At 43.3% G+C, this 24973-nt stretch overlaps 1 protein-coding gene across 5 annotated transcripts in view; it reads left to right on the top strand.

The window, feature by feature from the left end:
• LOC124711247 (phosphorylase b kinase gamma catalytic chain, skeletal muscle/heart isoform) overlaps positions 1–4980 on the top strand; it is a 133248-nt gene extending 128268 nt beyond the window's left edge. For all 5 annotated transcript variants that reach the window (XM_047241215.1, XM_047241213.1, XM_047241217.1 and 2 more), the window contains one exon: positions 1231–4980. In XM_047241215.1, coding sequence (XP_047097171.1) covers positions 1231–1365 — 135 coding nt within the window. In that variant the 3' untranslated portion in view covers positions 1366–4980. The remainder of the gene's footprint in view (positions 1–1230) is intronic.
• The last annotated feature ends 19993 nt before the right edge of the window (positions 4981–24973 follow it).

Here is a 24973-nt window from a genome sequence, read left to right as displayed (position 1 = left end):
GTTTGCTGGACTGGTACTCGAACCTGGTACCATTTCCTTTTGTGAGCAATTGCTCCACTGACTGAGCTGTCCAAGCATGGCACTCACAATCCACCCTCACAACTCAGCTTCCACTAATACCTCATCTCCTACCTTCCAAACTTCACAGGAGTGCTGCTGCATGCTCAGATAGCTCGGTCAGCAGAGCACTTGCCTGTGAAAGGCAATAGTTCCAAATTCTAGTTGGAGACTGGCACAGTTTTAATCTATCAGAAAGGCTCAAATCACCAAACACAGTGCTAGAGCATGAAATTTTATTCTGGGAAGATTGGTCATGTTTCAGTTTCTGCTTGTACTTGCACCACCTGCTGACTATGTACGGCAGCAACACCATTTTATTACTGCCTCATAAATATCGGTAAATATCCTTCCACTCCGATATTGCTACAGTTCTGTAATCAGTTAACATCACATAGCATTGGCATTGAACTGTACACTGTTCCTGTGGCCTGCAACTGTTCTTATGTGCCCTACTCAGTATTAATGACATCAAAACAATTGATCCATGTTAAAATTCTACACAATTTTTCACTAGCATGAGGCATTCTTTAAATTTTCGTGGTAAGTATTGATAATCTGACTGCAAATCAAATATTTTACAATAACTGGTTCGTTTACATCAAAAAATTAGTCTTTCGCTTTCAATGTAAAAATGAAGTTTCAAGTATTCATTTATTTTTGCAGTGAATATGTGTGATGCTACTGCAGTCATGGTCACTTATTACCAGATAGGTAGCCTATCACTACAGTTTTTAATATACACATCAAGTTTTGAGATAATTTTGCCACCAGAGATAAGGTTTCATGACAGTTGATTTAACCTTACTTTATTTGTTTCTTATTGCCCTTTTATTTGTATTTGATCTTTTGTACAGCTGAGAAGTAGAACCTCCTTAACTTTTTCTTGATTTGTATTGGACTTGCCTCTTTCCATTCTAGATAGCTCATGTGTTGCAGTTAGTTAAAGCGAAATTTTCAGTGTATTACTGCATTGGTAGTGTCAGAGGCTATGTCCAAACTCAAGTTTCATACTGCACAGCTGCTGATATTTGTTAGCAATGTGGTATGTAGGTATATGTAGGATTCTGGGGTCGGAGGAGATGGCTGATGGTAAATAATGTCAGTTTATATGTATGTATGTATGTATTTACTATAATGGTACACTAGGCTACACATTGTACTTTGTTACAGGTGATCGATGCATGTGCCTTCAGAGTATATGGCCATTGGGTGAAGAAAGGTGAAGGTCAGAACAGGGCTGCCTTGTTCGAGAATATGCCAAAGGTAGAACTGAAACAGATATATGTGAACAACCTTAGTCGGTAATGGAATCCTTCCTTAGAATTATTAAATTAATGACAAATTCATATTGTGAGGAGGAAGTGTAGGAAGGTAGGTAGGGCACTCTTAGAATGAAAATAAAAGAATGCTGTTTTGTAAGTAAAACATGAGATCTTAAAACCTACAATAAGTTCTACCATGGACTGTTCTATCATTGTTACAATTTTGTACTAAGGTGTTCAGCTGTACAGATTTTAAGTAATTCTGATCTGAAGTCAGAATAATGTCTTCCTATCTTACACTGTGTGCCAATGTTTAGCATGCATAAATATTTGTACTGAAATATGACTGCCCATGAAATATTTGACTTTCTTTTAACAAATGCAGTTGCCCACCAGTAAAACAATTGGTCTTGGTGAAACGTGCTTAGATAAAAAGAAAAGAAATCGTGCTTTCCTTTTGCTGATGAATCTGTATGTTCAGTACATTGGGTCAGTCTCTCTAATGAAGGTAGATTATCCAGCTTAAAACAAATGGAAAAAGAAAATATTTGGCACAGAAGAGGAGCATCTACTTATGAGTTGACAAATGGAGCAAGGAAATCAGTCCAAATTATAAACCATGTTAGGTACTTGTATATATTATTATCTACTCTTACATTTCATATCTCTCTTCCACCTGAATGAGGTTGCATTAAAACACAGAAAGGTGTAGATTTAACCTTGTTTTATTCGTTCTTTCTGCCCATTTTTTGTATTTCAACAGTTGTACAGCTTATAAGTAGAACCACCTCTTTTGTATTAGGGCCTATACCTTATGCAACACAGGCATATCTGAAATATGTATCATAAGTACTCATAGTAAGTACAGTCATTTCTTCTAATAAATAAGATGACATGAGCTTCTCTCTTATTTGTAGCTGAAGATGCTGTGTTTCATTTTCTTATTTATTATTCAGTTGCCAGAATTATTTACGAAATTGTTAAGGTTGATTCACAGCGGATGTCTGTGAACCATCCTGTAATAGAATGTCAGCATCAACTATTTGTATGTTCACAATTGACCGAACATCAATAGGACACAATGCTCAGGCCAGTGCTATACAGTAAAAATGGATTATAGGGAATCTCCTCTCTTACAAGAAGTCTAAATATAGTGCCAGCTGCAATGAACTAGCAGTGGTAAGTCTATTTTATTGATGACCAAAGGAAAATTCACAATGGATTTTCTTGAGAGAGGTCATAACGTAGAATTTACACAGCTAGTTGAGAACTGAAAGAATAAGAAGAGTGTTCTCCATACATTTCAAATGGCATTTAGTTGCTCAAGAAAATACATACATGCATGCAAACAGATGAAACAATTTATTCTAAACATCACACTTTGTTTCTAATTACAAAATATAACATAAAAGACTATATTTCTTGCTCAGTGCAGCTGACTTTCTCACTGTTGAAACAATTTTTATCAAGAATAACCCATTTATTTATTTCTGTTTTTATTTCTGAACAACGCAAGCTTTGTCACAGACCCAGTTTTTTTTAAAACTTGAATCTTTTTTTCCTTTTTGGATATTGAGTCTCATAACACACTCAAAGGAAAAACATAGTCTTCATGCGACCTTCACAGTGTACCACATAACCAATTACAAATACCCCAAAACATAAAATCCACTACTACAACACCGGTGAACATGGTGAGAATACTATAATCCTGGTGTTAACAGATGTCAGTATCCAAACTTTCTTCCTGAGGAATCTTGACAGTGACATTCTTTTCCAACCCATTTTGTTTCATTGACAGTCTTGTGTGAATGCTTCCATTTGAAATTCATTGTGAACCAATCTGTGTGCTACTCAGTAAAAAAGAGTTCATTATACATATTAAATTAATTCTAAAATGACATTAAGTTTAACCAGTCGCTTGAAAGTCACATAGTGGGACTAATACTTCACTGAGGGGAGACAAGTTGTCACACCATTTTATAGCTGTTACACACTGTGTAACACGTATACACACAATTCTCATTAATAATGAGAACAATGGCTTAGAAAATTGTGGTCAGTGACCATTTCACCATGCCCACCAAAATTGAGAAGTTGAACCTGGTGCCTATACATATAGTACAAAACTCCAGTGATTAGCAGTTGGGCTTATTCCAAATGTACTGATTACCCAGACATGTGCATTAAAAATATTTGCCCATACTATGGGAGTGGATTACCTCAGCTTGAACCAAGGGAAAGATGTTGTGTAAACATGTGTCCAGATGTTCAGTTTTTTATTGTAATAGAACTTGTATAAGGGTGTATAGTATATTTTCAATTTTCTACTCATATGAATGGATCGGTGTTATCGATGTGTATAACGTGATTGAAATGCTTTCAGTTCACTTCTGTGCACACATGAACTCAGCAGTGTAGAGTCGTGCCTTTTCAGAGATTTTGGAAGGTTTTTGTGGCACTTACAGTATTTCATCATATGAAGTATCTGTTACCTAAAATAATTTTTTTGGGAGATCCTATGGATAAAAATCCAAAGGTCTTAACCACTTATTCACACAACATTGACCCACCCCTCTCGAACACTGAAACCAAAATGTGCTCTGTGCTCTGTACTCATTATGCTCAAACTAAACAATTCTGCAGAAGGTCTCGACTTCTTCATCATAAGATTAATTTATTGGTATAACAAGAATGGAAATTCCTGGATGGAAAATATGTAAAATAAGAGAAAGGCAACCACTTTTCCATAGAGGACTGGTGGTGACTTATTGGTAACATCACATAATTGTTTTATAGACAGACAAACATTTCCAGACATGTTCCTATAACTTTTTTTTCCTTTTTGTGTAAAAAACCAAAATTTGCCCAAGTATTTTTGTTACACTTTATATATGATAAATTTACTGGAGGCTTCATGGTTAATTTCATGCCCACAGTGACCTTACAACACACCCTAACAAAAGACAGGAAGAAGCTGATATTCTCATAGCTTGTGGCATTTTCTGTGTAATTTTATTGATAAGTGTTTGTTATAGAATGTATGAAGTCCCTGCAGGTGCATAGTTGATGGATAAAGAGCAAGAAATTAAGCTGAACAGAAACACACGCACACACACACACACACACACACACACACACACACGCATGCCTGAATAGTGGTGTATAGTGAGGTATAGTGAAATAGGTTGAATCATCCTGTTTATATTGGTATCAAGTCAGTGCAGTGCTCTGACTTTATTTACACACATTGGAGAAACAATAAATTTTGGATGAAAATTAAATATATGTCTCACTTGTAGAGTCAGGCATTCCACGGTGTGTTCATAAATAAACAATTCTGTAGTATGAGAACTACAAAGCTCAGTGCAGTTGTCACGTGTTGCTGTGAAGTAGTTTGATGCCTTGTCTGGTAATCAGTGTAGCCTAAATTTTTATTTGTTTCAGTAAATTACTTTTGTGGTATGTTGTTGCAGTATTCATTTGGAAGAAATTATATGCTCGATAATAAAATTTTCTATTGTGACAGACGACAGTGGGGCATAATTGATGTAAATTTGGTTGTATAGCTACATAATTATCTTTGTTTTCATAAATGTGAACAGCCAATGTATCAATGAACTTTTCACTTTGACATTAAAAACATTTATGCACAGTATGTTGTTTATGAATTAGTTCTACTATATAATCACACTCTCCTTATGTTCCTTAGTCTTTTTCAAATTCCTTTTGAAACCCTGTTCCATATCATTGTACTCTATTTCTACTTTATAAGTAATGTGGACACTTGGGTTATGTGGCATGAGTTGGCATCATTGAATGATGCGGTAAATCGTTTGCCTACTCTAGACAAATGGTTGTCTCTTATACTTACACAATGATTCTGAAGTTTGGGGGGGGGGGGGGCTAATATGCAAACATTGGGTGTGTTTACATTGCAGAGAATCCATCAGCGAACGTAACAGTTATCTGCCAATTCCTGTGAGTTATTTGAACGAATGCTTTACTTGAAGACTGCGACAAACTAGTACCAATCACAGCATAAGTCAAGCCATATTACTTTCATTTGAAATGTACAACAATTTCAGAGCTTTGATAGAACTATAATACTGGCTGATTTATGAGTCCACAATACATTTTGTCTCTCATAAATGACTGGATCATCCATGGAACTTCCTGAATTATTTGTTTTATGAAAAGGAATTTTCATAACACACACACAATTGTCCAATAATTACAAATGATGACACCTGCACATCTGCACGATAATTTTGGGATACGAGAGATTGGTGTGGCCATACAAAGCTGTGCTCTAGAAAATACTCCTTAGAAAATACACTTTTAGCTTATACTAGAAATGCAATTGTGCAAAATAATTTTTATTTGTAGCAAGCACTTTAGACAAGCAGCCTTCTTTTTTCTGCAGTGGTTCTGGCACGTTTAGTTTACTACAAATATTCTTTTCTCTAAAGTTACGTTCGGTTGCCGTTACATTTACTCGGCCTGTTTTCATCGTGGAACTCAATCTCAAAGGTGAGGGGAAATGTTTTTTCAGTTACATAAACATTTCTATTATGTCTACATATACTTAAGAGTGAGCCATTTATTTTTGTCTCGAAAGAAACAGTGTACGTTCACAAATGTACTTGCAAACCAGTGCCAGCGCACATTAATGAAATTATGGGATTATTGTTTTTCTCTTTCTACTGTACAACGTAAATGACGCCGTTCTGAGGTCTCCGATGACAGTGCCGGCTATATTTGAAGTGCATCGATTGCCTGTCTTTGTTTGTGTAGCGGATGCGGCAACGCCGCGCTACCATGTGACAGCCGCGGAACGTGACAGCAGAAGCTTTTTCCCCTCGCTTCCCGGGCTCAATGACACGGCTCTCGCGAGGGGTGGGGAGAGGGGGTAGGTGTTTGCTCTGGTGGGGGGCAAACTCTCCCTCGCTCTCTCTCTCTCGAAGCGTGACTTGCTCGGACTGCGATTGCCGTTCGCCTCGATGGCTTCGCTAGTGAAACCCGATTTGTCTGGGCGCCGATTCACGAACGTTCTTCCGCCGAGAGCAGCACATTACTCGAAGCTGCGAGCCGGCCAAGTGTCTGACAAAAGGCAGGAGGTAGGGGGTTCTGCCCCGCTGCCGTTCGAGCCGGCGTGCCCGGCCGCGTAGAGTGGTGGGGGAAGGAGGGGCGACAGGAGAGGGGCGCCGGGAAATGTGCGCCAGCGAACACGCCCTGCCGCTGTTACGTCACGCCGAGCTGCGCTATTGGTCGGTTCCCGGGCCCGGACACGTGAACCGTATCAGGCAGGCGGCATGGCAGTAGTTTGATGCGCAGTGAGGAGGGTCGACCGCCGAGCAGCTCTCACCGTGCCAGCGACGGCGAGGCAGGGCAAAAAAGCAAAACGGATCTGCATGCGGATCGATTTCGCTGCGACCTCGAACTGTGCGCTCGCGCGCGTTTGTGACTGCGCTGGCGCGGTGGTTGATAACTTGCGGTTTCCACCCGCCTGTCCAGTACGGAACGTGTAACGATTCTAGTCGAATGTGTTTGTAGCCGGGTGTCTGATATTGTGCACGTGTGACAGACGTAGTAGAAGTGATTTAAGGAGGGACTCGAACGATCGTGTTCCCGGAGTTTGTGGCGGTGGCAGTTTTTGGCGCGCTCCGTCCGTTTAACGTAGAGAAAGGGGGCGATGGCAGTCCGGGTCGGCGGCTGCGTGCCTCGTGCGCGGCCGGCGGTGGCGCGTCGCCCTTTGTGACGTCACGGGCCGCCCTGCAGATCATTGGCAGTCGCCGTTGGCAACGCGTGGCGCGGCGCGGCAGTCGCGGTCCCGGGCCGGCACTGCCGGCTGGGCGCTGGCACAGGCGGAGCGCGCGCCCGGGCGGCGACTGCGCCTGCGCGGGGCGAGCGTGCGCGCGGCCGGCCGCGAGGCAGGCGCCGTGTATCGGCGTGGCAGCGTCAGCACGCGGTGTCGGGGGCGTCATGGTCTCCGCCCCGGCGCCGCCGGGCCAGCAGCAGCAGCAGCGCGCCAGCCGGACAGTCGCGTGAGCGCGAGCGGTCGGCACGCGGGTGCGCGCCGCGCGGCCAGCCATGAGCCTCGAGACGCTCATCGAGGCCGCGCGCTACGTCGAGCTGCAGGAGGCGCGATCGAAGCAGCTGCAGCAGCAGCAACTACAACACCAACATCACCATGTCAGCGAGCCGACTGCCGCGACGCTTTTCCTCGACCGTGGTGAGTAGGCGTCAGAGTGTGGCACGCTTCCGGCAGGCGGCGCCGTGTTATCGGCCGGTCCCCCACAAGTGCGTGCGGCGCTCCCCTCCCCCTGTGCCCCCACTAAACGCCTTTCCCACCACCGCGGCGGCCGGCGATGCAGCGACGGACGAGGCGCCACACCTGTTTTCCTACCTGGCGACAGCAGCAGCCCTTCTGCCGCCCGCCTCTGTGTGCGACGTGCCGCTGACCCGGTGTGCCGGGCTGTGCTGTTGTCGGGGGGAGTGCCTGCAGCGCGAATAAAGTTTGTGACGATGTGCCTTATCGATTACCAAAACTGGGCTCGAGGGGCGCCCCTGCGGCTGTGGCCGGGCATAGATTCGGCAACGCGTGATGGTGAACAGGTGCTTACAAAAAAGAAAATGAGGGGGAGGAGGAAAGCGAAACAACTGTCCCCACTCCCCGCTATCCCCTCCAGGCACCACCCGGGCACAGCTATGGCTTCCTGTGGGTGGCACGCTGCAGCAAGCTGTCCACTCTCTCGCATTTATGCCGACAAACCCTTAAGGTGCTGTTTACAACCTAGAGACCACTTCTTCGGATTCTCCTTCACGATTGCCGGTAGACTGTGTTTAGTTGCAGCTGATTTGGTACAGTATACCGACAGATGAGTATAATCCACCATATCACTGATGCAAAATCGAGATGACGCTTTGCATTGTGCTTCCTTATCGGCTTTATTAAATGCCTGGAAGCTCTGCTGGCTACAGTGGAATAAATATGTATCTGTAACCACGTATTGAACTAGGGTACTTCGAAACGCAGTTAATACTTAATGAACTTGCGTGTGCAGACGAAAAAGCAAATAAGTACGCCACACTGCTTGCACTCTTCTCCGTATTTCCAATTTTCATCTTGTCATGTTTTTCCATGAGCGTCGTGGCAAGCACGCGTTGTACGCGAGCTTGCTTACTGCTGAATCTTACCTCTGCGTCGCCGGACTATTTAAGTAGTGGGGGCAAGCACGTGGTCGGCTTCCCGTGTGCGACTTGGAAAATGGAGTGCGCTCCAAATAACATACAGTATCCTGGTACAGATGCAACAAACGATTAATTTTTACGCGGTCACTTGCTCAGTGGTAGCGAATGTATACACACTGTAGCCATAAACGTTTCTTTTGTGTTTTGGCATTCCGTAAGCCTACTACAAAAAGCTTGGTAGGTTCTCAGTTTTCGACATATGCTGTTCATTTAGCAGACACAACCTAAAGCAAAGGGGCATTCACGTGATTTCGATACTTGAATTAAATTTCCCGGTCTCGTGAGAGTTTACCCTTCCCTCGTCTCGTGCTACATTTTATTCCATGAATAACTGCATTACTTGGGACAGTGTATTATCCAAAACGCTGTTCCATGTCACAACCGGTATCGTAGACCAATGAAGTGTATTTACGTTCATCCTCATCGTCCGATAATGGGTTCATTAAAGTGAAATAAGTATGTAACTTACCGATACTTATAATTAACAACCAATTAAGTTCAAGGAACGTATGATCAGAAAATGTTTGTAAATTATTCACGTTAAGCAGTCGCATCTTTTGGTTACTTAAAAATATTTATTCCGGAGTCTACGATTTTCTGTACCAAACTATTTCGTGCATTTTAGTAAGTCTGGAGAAATGTAACTCTTCGCTCACAGCGCGTAGATATTCAAAGTTTTTCATTCTCCCTCTACCTAAGCATCGGGTCCGATTACCAGAGCTTGGAGTAATCACCACTCTTACACTTGAGTCTGTTTCTAACAATTTACAACTGTACACTCCCACTGGTTCCTAGATATAAAATCGAGCCGTAATATCTTCTGATTTCCTTGACTTTTGTTGTTTCTCTTGTATAGTATTGAACTTCGCTGGCAAAACATAAAAAAACTCAAGCAACACAGCGATGAACGACGATAAGAGATGTCGTTAGGTAATGTGTTCATGATTGTAAACTCGCCCTTACACTTCACTTCAACCAAGAGCGAGCCGAATTCATAGTACGTTAGTACATTACGTATGCCAGTATTACAACCGAGTCACTTGTATTATAACTGAGCAGAATCGCAGATTTTATATCTTGCCTCATGAATAGAACTAACGCTATTTTGATTTATTTTGCTAGAGCTGCGATCTTTGTATGCAATATGATTATTCAGTGATAATTTCGCAGTTCTGTCTGTATGTTTGGCCTCATTACATTGCTCATGTGTGGAAACATATGTACATGGAAACACAGGCATGTGCTCTGCGAAATAAGAAATTTTTCATCTGAGGTCTAAACTGAGAGATTGGCTTTCCGACAAGATGTATCACATGTGTACAGCGGAGTTGATGGAAAGATTAACACTGGACTGTGGACTGTCTTAAGCACACTTGTTGGTAAGCTCAGGCGCTCTGCAGAAGTACTTGCGGTCAGCATTATTCTTGCAGTCGACAGCTTCTGTCGCGATGGTTTTTGGAAACTTCAACGTTTAGCTTAACAGTAGAAAGTGGGTGTTCAAGGTATACCCTCGCCCCTCTTTCACCGAGTCGATAGGCGAACCGGTTCATCCAGCAACTTATGAGAAGACATACAGGGCTGCCTGGTGTTAAATTACTAAAAGCTTACCATTTTTCACACACAAAGAAGCAACCGGTAGACAAAACTGTTCGCAAGGAAGTCATTTATAATATAATGCACCCAAAATAAATCGGTCTTACATCAGACGAAATCCACACTTTTCATTGCCCTGCGGCCTCCTATTCATATTCTAGTGCTGCTGCATGTTTCGTTACTCGTCAGCCCTGCGGGATTTAACCTGCCGCTTCGAACCAAAATATAAGTTCACATTAAACGAAGAGAAAATGAAAACGCTGTTGTGCTGTGTTCGTGTTTTAGTGCACGGCTGAATTCTTAAATTCAAAATTGGCGACAGATGTTTAACCAAGAAACTGTATGGCTGTTAAACCTACTCCCTAGGTTGAAAACTGCGCAAAGTGAGGGAATGGAGAAAAAAAGACACACGATAATTTTTTATCCTATTGTCCCCCTGAACGTTATCGTTTCACCTTAAAAGGCGACAGCTTTCCACTACCTCCGTAGCAGCAGCGGACCCAACAGAGACAAGGGTTAACTGGTAATGATTTTGACAGATACGTAAATTTAGCAGAGGCGTCAGTTTGGTTATTGTATGACTTTCCGTATCAGTGGATCATTACATTAAGAATTTGAACGGAGTGAAGTTGATACAGCTACGATTCGGAATTTAGTGAGAGTTGCATCTAAAGTGTAAAGCAGGAGTGCTGGCCGGTTATTGACGTACTCATTCAGATACTGTTAGTTGTAAAATTAATTTTCATTGGCTGCGGAATTCCGATATCGGCATGAAAATAACTCAGCAGGACTTGATTAAGTTTACACGTGCTTAAACTGGGAAAACTGACACATCACACCAGTGCAACGACGAACTTCTTGTCTCTGGTGCAAATATAATTCTACATTTAATGTAACAACCTATACACCAAGTCTTGAAGTACGACTGAAAATTATTTATAATGATTCCAAAATAATATGTAATTAACCATAGAGAAAAAAATGACACAAACCAACAGTGAAGTAAAAAATCCTGTTTTTGAGACAGTTGACAATAACTGGATGGTCAGCAAAAAAGGTGTCGAAAATGGCTCATAGCGCTTGTGTGGTATAATAAACACGCATTGTATCTGAAAGAGGAAGTTGACAAACTATGTATTATCAATTTTGATTCACGGCTCCGAGATATCGAATTTAAATGTGAAAACCATCAATAAACTAACGGTTGTTCAGGGATCAGTTGAAGATGTTTTGGGAGTTACAAAGTGGACTGAAGCAGCGCCGTCGTGCTTGCAGGGAGTGGAAGAGCGTCGTAGCGTACTTTCTGGTGGCACGCTGTCGTACACCACACGTCTGCCCGCCACTGCCCTGCATATTGACTGGTGCTTTCGTTTGTTAGTACTCCTCGCACGCATCATTCATTCGCAGTGTGATGTGAATGAAATCACTGGGTAGTATAATCCTGAAACTTCATTTTTCGTAAAAAAAAAAATTAATGTAGCGTACCTTTTTTTACTCTTGTTTGGATTCAAAACGCCTCGTTTATTATGGCATTTTTTTGAAAACAAATCCACCAGTAGAATACTTACATAATGCTTGCTGGGATTGAAGTCCAGTTCCCTGTTAGAAAAACAGAAGTATTCGCAGAAATAGTATTTCATTCTATCAATAAAGTTGCAGAAATTCCTCCGCAGTAACACGTTTAAAAATTGGAAATTTTTGGTAAGGTCTTATGAGACCAAACTGCGGAGGTCATCGGTCCCTAAGCTTAAACACTATTTAATGTAACTTAAACCAACTTACGCGAAGGACGACACACAATTCCATTTACACGTTTAACCTTATGGTCAATAGTATATTCATTTTGTGCACTTCGCCTTCTTTGATGTAGATGCTCGAAACCCACTTCTCTGGGCTTTATGCCTCTCCTGCAATAATTTGCACACAACTTTGTAAAGCTATATTGATTACTGGCTGACAGACCTGGCATCGCAAGGGTATTCAGTTTGCCAAAAATTATTAGAAACGGAAACAAGTGGATTTTTTGAAGTTATGAAACAGTCGTACAAAGAAATATGCATAACGTACTAATGTACAACTGCTCCGCGTGTCTACAACGCGATTTTGCGAACGTCTCTGTGACAACTCCTCATAGTCCTAAAGACAGCTATTGTCGCCTACAGCCGTTTGCGCCATCACAGTTGAAACTGGCAAAAGCACAGCCAAGTGTCAGGGATTTCCCAAGTTGACTATACTGTACGACTGTCTTAGTAGTAAAGAACAGGGGTGTTAAAACGTCGTGCATGATGCGGCATTTTTTTCACACATCTCAATGTTCATGACGTAAAATCTCTCTATTGGCCGTACAATGATTTACACACACCAAAAAAATGTTTTGCATCACCACGGTCGCGAGAGCTCCGCAACATGTACAGAAAATTGGAATATAGATCAACATAAACATCATTTCCTCCCCTTCTATTGCTCATGAAAACCACACATTGCATGCTGTACCACCATACAGCGAGACCTTCAGCGGTGGTCCAGATTGCTGTAAACACCTGTATGTCTGTTACCCAGTAATACGTCCTCTTGCATTGATGCATGCCTGTACTCGTCGTTGCATACTATCAACAAGTTCATCAAGGCACTGTTACCCAGATTTTCCCACTCCTCAACGGCGATTCGGCGTAGATCCCTCAGAGTGGTTGGTCGGTCACGTCGTACAGAAACAGCTCTTTTCTTTCTACCCCAGGCATGTTCGATAGGATTCATGTCTGGAGAACATGGTGGCCACTCTAGTCGGGCGATGTCGTTAAGAAAGTCATTCATAAGACGTGCACAATGGGGGCGCGGATTGTCGTCCATGAAGAGTCGAGCCTCTCCAATATGCTGCCGATATGATTGCACTATCGGTCGGAGGATGGCATTCACGTATCGTACAGCCGTTACGGCCCCTTCCATGACCACCAGCGGCGTACGTCGGCCCCCACACAATGCCACCCCAAAACAGCGGGGAACTTCCACCTCGCTGCACTCGCTGGGCAATGGTATAAGGCGTTCATCCTGATCGGGTTGCCTCCAAACACGTCTCCGACGATTGTCTGGTTGAAAGAATATGCGACACTCATTGGTGAAGAGTGTCTGATGCCAATCGTGGGCGGTTCATTCGGCATGTTGTTGGGCCCATCTGTACCGCGGTGCAATGGTGTCGTGGTTGCAAAGACGGAAGTTGCGCATCATGCAGCCTATTTTGCACAGTTTGAGTCGTAACACGACGCCCTGTGTCTGCACGGAAAGCATTATTCAACATGGTGGCGTTGCTGTCAGGGTTCCTTCGAGCCATAATCCGTAGGTAGCGCTCATCCACTACATTAGTAGCCCTTGGGCGACCTGAGCGGAGCATATCATCGTCAGTTCCTGTCTGTATCTCCTCCATGTCCGAACAACATCGCTTTGGCTCACTCCAAGACGCCTGGACACTTCCCTTGTTGAGAGCCCATCCTGGCTCAAGTAACAGTGCGGACGCGATCCAACCGCGGCATTGGCCGTTTAGGCATGGTTGAACTACAGACAATGAGGTCCTACATCTTTTCACGTCACAACAACATTGGAGCTGCCATACTGTATGGTGTTAAATGTGGTATTTTGTGGGTTTCTTTCTCGTGGATTACGCGGTATGAATGTAAGCTGTTTCAAAGCATCACAAATTCAGGATCTCTTCGAAAAAGTGTTGGTTTAGCTAAGATTTGTGATAATAAAAGATTGTAAAACACATATTGGTAGGTTAAGTGGTAGGTAAAGGTGTTACGGAATGCGGACGTCCACTTCGCTACCGCTGAAAAAGGCTTATGAAGTTGTCATGGTAGAACGGATGGGTGAGTTCTAGGGCAGTGCCTGCCCCCCCCCCCCCCCCCCCACACACACACACACACACACAGTGAAAGCAACAAAGAATAATGAATAGTAAAATATATTATTCAACTTCGGTAACGCTGGTTACAGCAATTGTAGAATGCGGGTTAATCCATATGTCCTGTGTTTACTACAGTTTCATGAAAATAAACTAAATAATGTTCTCCGAATTAAAGTCTGAAGAAAACTAATCTTCTGTCTTGATGTAGAGAACAGTCCCAGACCAACAGTACCCACTTAAATCTCTACGCTGGCGGTCTTTTAGTACAAGATAATTCTATTTACTGTTCTTCTACCGAAGACTAAAAACTATAGGTCACTGTCATTACCTCACGCGATGACTTGACACGACGAACGTTCTGCAGGAATTCCCTAGCAAGACCAGGACTGACTGTCAACTGACAATTTGGGCTCGTCGACGGTTACTTAGCGCGTGCTCTTCCTGGTGGCGCTGCCGCTGCAAGGGGCGTGATTCTCGTGGACAACGTCATTGGATCTCGCTGCAGACCGATGTCCACGGTACTACTGGACCAACTGTCGCAAACTTGTCTTATGTGGTATCTCAGTACATCACAAAAGGCTACCTGTAGTTGATGTTTTTACTATTATAATTAGTGTGCTTAGATGCTACGGCACAATGATGTTCTATCAAAAGCGTGTCTTGTTGTTTACTGTGTTACCCAGACACAGTATCGAAGCTGTAGCGTAGCCGATATCGTCGTGATCTGCGAACAGAAAGGTGGGAGGTTCTCGTCCGCGTCCTACCCAGATTTTTTTCACCTTTTATTTTCACTTAATAGAAAAATTATCTCAAACGTCGATGTTATTTATTATAAATGTGTTTACTGCAATTCTTGTTGCAAATGCCAACGACTGGAATGTTTCCCCAGCGACCAAATCTTAACATGACTGGAAGACTTTGCTGTTATCGACGTTTATGTACGATATACAGTTTATACCCATCTCTGGGTTTATGGACTGGCTCAGATTTGGATCTTTCCGGTAAATATCTATTCGAATGATAGCAGCTTAGAAAAAAATCTCCTCTTGCATTCGAATGACATTACGAAACGAATCTCGATCTTGAAATACATGTGATGAAGTTTGTTATTTCAGAGTGATGGTAGTTGATGCAACATCGAGAATATGGATATTATGCGGGCGGAAACTGACATTAGAAACCATGCCTTAACTATATTCAATTTAAAACCGAAAGTGGGATGAAAATTCAATTGAGCTAACAAATAACGTTTACTGTTATCTCATATCGTTAGAGCTTTATGTAGTGTTCCTCTACCAGCAATCCGTTGTTCGAGCCATCAAGTAGTCCAGAATCTTCCTCGCGATTTTCTCCGCTCTTCTACGAGGTTGGCTAAGAGAGTTAATGCAGTTATTTTACGCGCGTCTATTTTCGTAAAAAAAAAAGTGTGGTTTGCGATCCAAATAAAGCCTACAGTGCAGCTGGATGGAGCTGAGAGCGGAAATCACGTGAACCATACGTAGCGTCCTCGTCAACGTCATGCCGTGTGAGGACGCCATAAGGGATGTGTGTAGAAAGCTCGGTACAAAAAAAACACACATTTTTATAATATATATATGGATTGATCGATCGTGACTGTTTCAAAAATATGAAAAAGTTTTTTAGAGGCCACTACGAGTCTCTTTCCTTCCTCATTTTATTCTTTTGCTTGCACGTTCCTTCACATTTTCCGTCATCACTCTAACTCCTCTGCTCTTTTCATTGTTAATAAATGTAATACCGCTAACAGCAAGCCGTCGTGTCTGCTCGCGAACACGTTTTCCGCAATTACTTACCGTGCTTGCAATGTGAGGTAGTAATGTGCAAGCGCTGCTTCCGCGTGGCGAAACCGCGTGAGTAGCGCTCGCTGCCCATCACTCGCATCGCACGCGGCCGGCGGTATCCCCGCTCGTTACTAAACAGTTTCAGTTGCCATCGCTTGGAGCTAACTCACTGAAATTGACTAACTGGCGCTTGGCCATGCCACACTGATAAGGAAGCGTGGACACTCTACAGCTTTGTCACGAGGCAACGACAAGCGTTGGAATGTTTTTAGAATGATAATTTATTTTTAGCTATCGATTTTCTGTTTTCTATGGAGAAATTGGATGCTGTATACCTGAGATTTAAGTATTACACACCGAGTGAGTATGACTGTGAACAACAAAACGTAAAGTGACAATCGAATGTTGAATGTTATTGAAGGCCGTCGTTTTAACTGTGAAACTCTAAATTTGCGGGAGTGAAAGCTGAAGAGCTCGAATTCAGTCTGCAGTTAAAATCGCTCTGATAATGGGTCATGTTTTGCACAGAACATATGAGACATGTATATTGATGAGTGTGACAACTGCTTATAACTGTCTACTTTGTTTATAATTAATAAAACAATCCAATCCAGCTACACTGTAGGCACTCGTTAGTAAATCGAGTAAATGAAATATATACGCAATGTTACAGTTCATAATGTTAACAGCCATGACCACAAAGAGGAAGGAAGCGTTAGGTGTAGTGATCAGCAGAGACGGGCACTATTCGAATAAGTAGGCCATTCAAACAAATTTATTCGTAAATGAATTATTTGTAACTAACATGAAGAATAACGTAGAAGGCCACTCCCTCCCCCCCCCCCCCCTCATCTACAGAACTATGCAACTAGTCTTCGTTCCCTTGGCTCATTGCAGTTTCTATTTAATAAATAATTTGTTAAACGATTTGTACAGAATTGTGCCTCCGTGGCTCAAATGGGTTAAGTTCCATACTGTCGATCCCCCATTGGTCCTGCTATTTTCTTGTTTATTTATCGCTTCTTTCACCTTTCAACAATGACAAAAAAGACTGGTCAAATTGCACCGTGTTTTTGGAGTACATGTCTAAATGTAGGTCCGGCTTAAACTGGCTGTGTAAGTCTGTTCAGAGGTTGGAAAAAGTCAAGGGCACATCACCGTGCCTAGAAAAGCATTGCAGGGTTCAGACCAGCCTTCAGGTTGAGCACAGCTTTACCTACGTTACATAAAAATACTTACCAGACGGCCTTAAGCGGCACATGGACGGTCATTAATATTGTGCAACATTATTGACGTTCCCCCTTGACTGCTCAATAATATTGTGCAATAACACTGTGGTTCGGAATACTGGACGAGGAAGACGCTGCTGCTCTGATGACTGCTCAGCTTTGCTGCAAGCAGAAAAAATGGTTAAAGGTGCGCTAGAGCTCGCTCACGAAAGCTTGTCGAGAGAATTCACGTTTAATGGAAAAGAGTCATAATGTGTTATACTGATGGTCTGACATATGATTACTGGAAACGATTCGTCCCATGCATTGGCACTTCATTCCCCCCCACCCCCCACCCTCCCGTACCCCAACCATCAAAAACAAAATACAATGAGAGAGGCAGTTCCATCGAATAACGCTTATCTATTAAGCTACGATACGTTGCTCCTCGCAGTTCTTCCGAAAAAGTAAAACTTACAAATGACGTTTAACCTTACGTATTTGAGATGTAGTGAAGGAAGAGTTATATGCAATAATATATGCACTAACTACAGAATCACATTTAAATATCTGTATATGCTTTTATTCATAACTTTGCACGAACTAAAATTATTAAAAACCTCTGCCATTGTGGCCGTTGCCTTTATTTGCTGACCAACGAACATACACGATTCATCCTTCTCAACATTTCTGTTTTTGTACTCGTCTGCCCTAATATCCCACAACCCAGGAAATGATTAATACATTTTGATGGACTCTTAATTGTAATTCTCTTTAGTCTTGTATTGAACTAATTTTCCAGACAGTTTTCACTTGCGTTGCTGTCCACGACCGATGGAGGTTTATAACAAACTCCAGACATGAAGTAGACAAAGAAACGTCGAAAAATCGGGTCACGAGTTTCAAATAATTTTATATTGTTAAAAGGAAACTTTATTTTTAACATAATTGCGGGGAGGGGGGGGGGGAGGTAAAGCCGACGTGGAATCACATCGAATTATTTGCAAAGCTACAGCGGGACTGATGACTTCTCAATTTTTGCCAAAGATTGTGATTTAAAAGTCCTTTATTGTTATCCCAAAGTAAATAAGCTTTCAGGAGATACAACGCACCGATATTCTCTTTTACATGTGTGGAATGTATTTTCTTTATTGTGTCACAAAGGCAAATCCTTGCAATTCAAATTGCGTGTTGAGATCCTTTTTTTTTTAAGGTTGTTTTGAAAACTGAAATCAGCAAAAAGTACATTCGTTTGATAAATGGCAAAAAATTGGGATAGTAAACGTCATTTAATTTCAAATTTACCTATTATCGTAAGCTTTTATTCATGGATGAATAACGAATGTTTCTGTTCGAGTAAACGAGTAATAGTTTTAAATCTCTATTCGTCATTCGCCCAACTCAGGTAATAAAGCGAAGCACAATCGCACGCTGCCCCTGTGCAAGTGAGAGCAACACCATCCGAAATACAATTACATACTCATTCCGTGACGAGATATAATAAAGGTTAATACCTATTCTTTCAAAAACTGCTAACATGGAGTTCTTCATTAAATGGGAGAAATTAAGAAAATCGTATGCGAATAAAATTAGACTAAAAGAAATATATATCCAAACAATTAAATCGAACAATTCACACAGATTTGTAAACTGTGACGAATATACGTAAGTACACAGAACACACTACGAGAAAACCAGCTTGGTTTATATGAAACACGAGGAAATATGGAATCACTTACTCCGGCGTTATGATTCGAGCAAGATACTTGAAGCGCAATTCGAAGGCAACAACACACTGATGTGACAAAAGTCATACGATAGCGATATGCACATCTGCAGATGGCTGTAGCATCGCGTACACAAGGTATAAAAGAGCAGTGCATTGCGGAGCTGTCATTTATACTCGGGTGATTCATTAGAACAGGTTTCCGACGTGGTTTTGGCCGCACGAAGGGAACTAACAGACTAGGAACACGGAATAGTAACTTGAGCTAGACGCATGGGACGTTCCATTTCGGAAATGGTTCGCGAGGTCAGTATTCCGAGGTCCACACTGTTTACTAACAGTGTGCCGAAGTACCAAATTTCAGGCAGTACCTCTCGCAATGCATTGGCCGACGGCCTTCACTTAACGACCCAGATCAGCGGCGTTTGCGTAGAGTTGTCAGTGCGTAACGGACTTACAACCCCGCATGAAATAACCGCAGAAATCGTTGTGGGATGTACGACGAACGTATCCGTCAGGACAGTGAGGCGAAATTTGCCGTTAATAGGCTATATTAGTAGACGACCGATGTGAGTGCCTTTGCCAACAGCACGACATCGCCTGCAGCGCCTTTCCTGGGCTCGTGACCGTATCGGTTGGACCCTAGGCGACCGGAGAACCGTGGCCTGGTCAGCTTAGTCCCGATTTCTATGGGAAAGTACAGATGGTAGGGTTCGAGTGTGGCGCAAAACCTCGCGAAGCCATGGACCCAAGTTGTCAACGAGGCACTCTACAAGCTGACGGTGGCTCCACAATTGTGTGGCCCTTTTTTTTTTTTTTTTTTACATCGAATGGACGGGTCCTCTTGTGCAACAATCGATGATTAACTGGAAATGGTTCTGTTCGGCTACTTGGAGACCATTTGCAGCCATTCGTGGACTTCATGTTCCTTTCGCGATTGGTTTGATGAACATTGTGAACAATTCGAGCGAATGATTTGGCCATCCAAGTCGCCCGACATGAATCCCAACGAACATTTATGGGACATAATCCAGAGGTCAGTTCGCGCACAAAATCCTGCACTAGTAACACTTTCGGAATTATCGACGGCTGTAGAGGCAGCGTGGGTTGATATTTCTGCAGGACGACTTGTCGAGTCCATGCCATGTCGAGTGCACTACACCGGGCCGAGACGATGTTAGGAGGTATCCCATGACTTTTGTCATCTCAGTGTACAAACAAACAGTATGAGTAACACAATGAGGTGAAACCAGCTCTTGCGTCATGTAATGTCAGATGATTTTTTTTTTGGTTTGACTCGTGCTAAAGCGCAATTATTTTCACTTGATAATGGCCCCATGGTAGAAATTGCAATAACTGCATTTTTAGAATTTGAAAAAACAACTTATTTTCACCCTGTTTTTCTCGTATTCAAAAGTCACTGGCAAGCAATTAGAAGTACTGCTATGCTGTTTCCGTGTCGTAACACTGGCCTCGCACTGCCGATATTCTGGTGGTCTGTGGCGCAGGCGACTCGGTTAGGCGAGTCACTTGCAGGGCTCCGGCGCGCGCTACTCTCAACTGGGACGTGTCTGGTCTGTAGCTGTTCGTGTGACCGCGGCCAAGTCTACGGTTGCACTGTCGAGTAGCGGTAGGAGAGACAGGAAAACAAACTGGTGGATAAGGGAGCGCATTGGAGTGGCTGGCGTAACTGTGACCTCAATAAAAATTAAACGAATGTAGGCGGGACAAGTAGCCAGGTGAATGGATGGTACAGGGACCGACAGTGGTTTGCTGCATTCATGCGGACGAAGACCTAATGGAAGGAAGATAGATGACATTAGAAAACATGTAGGAGGAGTGTGGGTATACGAGGGCTGTTCAAAAAGTAAGGTGACATTTCAAATTGCACGGGCAACGTACATTCGATTATCTTGGTACACATGTCCCGAACATATGTTCACAGTTTTTAGTGTAAGCATACTGCGTTTATTTTTGACGGATAGAAAGGTTAGACGTGCTTTGGTGTGCTCGGCGATTTTCGATTATTATAAAAATGGAGCAAAGAATTTGCATCAAATTTTGGGTGAAAAATGGAATCAAGTGCTCTAAAACACTTAAAATATTGACAGTGGCATACGGTGTGAGTGCTCTAAGTAAAAAAATAAAGTTCACAAGTGGTACGAGCTCTTCCAAGATGGCCGAGAAGATGCCAATGACGAACTTCGCTATGGACGCCCCAGCACATCCACAACAGACGATACGTCGAAGCTATGAAGAAAATTGTTTTCGAAAATCGTCTAATTACCGTAAGAAACGTTGTTGAGAAATTTGGCGGTCGGCTCGTGCCATGCAATTTTTTCGGGTGTTTTGGGCATGAAACGTGTCAACGAAGTTTGTTCCAAAACTTCTCAGCAGAACCGTCGCATGAGCATCGCTCAGGAGCTCTCGAATAACGCCAGTGATGATCCTGATTTGCTCAAAAGGGCCATAACTGGTGACGAAACATGGGTTTACGGCTACGACGTCGAAAACCAAAGCCCAGTCGTCCCAATGGAAGCATCCCGGAGAGCCAAGACCGAGAAAAGCACAAGTTCCATCATATGTCAAAGTTTTGCTCTCTGTTTTTTTTCCTATTACCGGGACGTAGTCCATCATTAATTTTTTGCCTCAAGGATATACGGCGAATAAGGAATATTACCTTGACGTTATGCGGCCGTATGCGAGAAAGCAATACGCAAAAAAAGGTTCAGAATTGTAGAAAAATAATTCGTGGCTTTTGCATCACGACAATGCACATGCTCATTCATCGTTGCTGGTGAGAGATTTTTTTGGCCAAAAACAACACGACAGTCATGCCTCAGCCACCGTATTCACCGGGTTTACCCCTGTGCGACTTTTTCCTGTTCCCAAAACTGAAGAGACCTATGAAAGGACGAAGATTTTCAACCACTGAGGAAATAAAAACTGCATGGCTGGAATTACTCGAGGCTGTACCAAGAAGTGCTTCGAGGACTGAAAGAAGCGTTAGCACAAGTGTATTGTATCAGAGGGAGAATACTTTGAAGGGGACAACACGAATATTGATGACTAAATAAATACACTACTGGCCATTAAAATTGCTACACCACGAAGATGACGCGCTACAGACGCGAAATTTAACCGACAGGAAGAAGATGTTGTGATATGCAAATGATTAGCTTTTCAGAACATTCACACAAGGTTGGCGCCGGTGGCGACACCTACAACGTGCTGACATTAGTAAAGTTTCCAGCCGATTTCTCATACAAAAACAGCAGTTGACCGGCGTTGCCTGGTTGTAATGCCTCGTGTAAGGAGGAGAAATCCGTACCCTCACGTTTCCGACTTTTGATAAAGGTCGCATTGTAGCCTATCGCGATTGCGGTTTATCGTATCGCGACATTGCTGCTCGCGTTGGTCGAGATCCAATGACTGCTAGCAGAATATGGAATCGATGGGTTCAGGAGGGTAATACGGAACGCTGTGCTGGATCCCAACGGCCTCATACCACTAGCAGTCAAGATGACAGGCATCTTATCCGCATGGCTGTAATGGATCGTGCAGCCACGTCTCGATCCTTAACAAATTGGGACGTTTGCAAGACAACAACCATCTCCACGAACAGTTCGACGACGTTTGCACGAGCATGGACTATCAGCTCGGAGACCGTGGCTGAAGTTACCCTTGAAGCTGCATCACAGACAGGAGCGCCTGCGATGGTGTACTCAACAACGAAACTGGGTGCACGAATGGCAAAACGTCATTTTTTTTCCGGATGAATCCAGGTTCTGTTTATAGCATCATGATGGTCGCATCCGTGTTTGTCGACATCGCGGTGAACGCACATTGGAAGCGTGTATTCGTCATCGCCATACTGGCGTATCACTTGGCGCGATGGTATGGGGTGGCATCGGTTACACGTCTCAGTCACCTCTTGTTCGCATTGACGGCACTTTGAACAGTGGACGTTACATTTCAGATGTGTTACGACCCGTGGCTCTACCCATCGTTCTATCCCTGCGAAACCCTACATTTCAGCAGGATAATGCACGACCGCATGTTGCTGGTCCTGTACGGGCCTTTATGGATACAGAAAATGTTTGACTGCTGCTCTGGCCAGCACATTCTCCAGATCTTTCACCAATTTAAAACCTCTGGTCAATGGTAGCCGAGCAAGTGGCTCATCACAATACGCCAGTCACTACTCTTGATGAACTGTGGTATCGTGTTGAAGCTGCATGGGCAGCTGTACCTGTACACGCCATCCAAGCTCTGTTTGACTCGATGCCCAGGCGTATCAAGGCCGCTATTACGGCCGGAGGTGGTAGTTTTGGGTACTGATTTCTCAGGATCTATGCACCCAAATTGCATGAAAATGTAATCACGTGTCAGTTCTAGTATAATATGTTTGTCCAATGAATACCCGTTTATCATCTGCATTTCTTCTTGGTGTAGCAATTTTAATGGCCAGTAGTGTATTTTTCATAAAAATATATTCACCTTACTTTTTGAACACGCCTCGTATAGAGCCGCAGAAGGTGATGTAAGGAGAAATGTGGAGGTGGCCTCTTATTTGATGTAGCTAGTGGCGATGCTTATGGGGATGTGAGAGTGGACTCGGTGCGACTAAAGTTGTGGCTGGTGGACGCACGTGGAGGCGACGGCTGGGCTCTTTCCGGAAGCAGCTGGCTTATAGGCGCAGGCGCGGACCCGGGCCCGAGCCTTGCAGAAACCGGATTCCGGCGGCGAGTGGGGGCGTCCGAGCCGCGGCGAAGGTCGCGGGGTAGTGACGCGAGGTCACCGCGCCTCGGGCCTCACCTGTGCGAGCGGTGAAAGCCGGAGTCCGCTCACCCGCACCCCGCTGCAGCCACCGTCTCCCCTCGAGCCTGAAGCCGTCGGCACACGGACCGTGCTGTCGAACGTTGACGTCGAGCGTGCCAAGTTCAACGTGCTGCTGAACGCTCAGGAACGATGCGACTTGAGCATACGGTACGTGGGCCCCAACGTGGTACACGCGATCGCAACGCACTCCAGCGGCAGTTGAGGAATGTTTCTAGCTCGTAAATCACACTGTTTAGTCAACGGGCGCGCGTAGAGTTCCCACGTTAGCTCTATTAAAACGCAATTTCCTCCATCGTTCACGAAAAGGAAAGTACCATGTCCAACCAGTAAGAGGCTTATAAAAGTTCCATTACAAACAGTGCGGTACAAATTTGGAATACTTTTCCGCATAAGATAAACATTATTTCATCATTCCCACAGTTTAGTAAAACCCCAAGGTCAGTCTAACTTGTGATCACTGTTCCTACCCAGTAGCAGAATCTTTGCAACATGTGAATTTCGAAGCGTAAAAGAAAAAGGAGCAAAATATCTTTATACAAGTTGCGCACCGAGCGAGGTGGCGCAGTGGCTAGCACACTGGACTCGCATTCGGAAGGACGATGGTTCAATCCCGCGTCCGGCCATCCTGATTTAGGTTTTCCGTGATTTCCCTAAATCGCTCCAGGCAAATGCCGGGATGGTTCCTTTGAAAGGGCACGGCCGCGTTCCTTCCCCGTTCTTCCCTAACCCGATAGGACCGATGACCTCGCTGTCTGGTCTCCTCCCCCAAACAATCTAATCCAATCCAAGTAGCGCAAGCTGTCCTGTAGATTAAGCCAATCGAACAAAGTCACCCCTCAAAAAACGTGAACTTATATTTACATAACATCAAATATTATAGTTTATACGTATATTAAACTAATAATAAAGTATCAGAACCTAATAAAAACGCGAGTGTCAGGGAAAAAAATTTCGAAGGGTCAACAAACAACTCAATACAAAACAGTGATGCTACTCATTACACGAACCCAACAATATTCATTTGGCATCTAATCGTATATTCTTATTCTTCCTGAAAACCTTAATCGTAGCTATGTTACTAATTGAATTTTAATTATAACAAATTGTACCTAGAAAAATTCGTTTTGGTTGGTCTTCAGTGTGTCGCTGCCTTCAAATAGCCTACTCTCATAATACGCAAGTTACAATAATTCTTTTGCCACGAACATATTTCTCATTATTTTATTGGAACGGATCACACAGTTAACAACGGGTTTTCCAGTGATTCTCAATTTTCTGGTGCTCAGAAACGGCTTATATACATATAGGCCTGAAATGAATGCCAAGATGGC

The sequence above is a fragment of the Schistocerca piceifrons genome, chromosome 8 (assembly GCF_021461385.2).
Source record: "Schistocerca piceifrons isolate TAMUIC-IGC-003096 chromosome 8, iqSchPice1.1, whole genome shotgun sequence".
Classification (NCBI taxonomy): Eukaryota; Metazoa; Arthropoda; class Insecta; order Orthoptera; family Acrididae; genus Schistocerca; species Schistocerca piceifrons.
The sequence above is the reverse complement of the archived record's forward strand: the minus strand, read 5'-3'. Positions and strand labels throughout refer to the sequence as shown.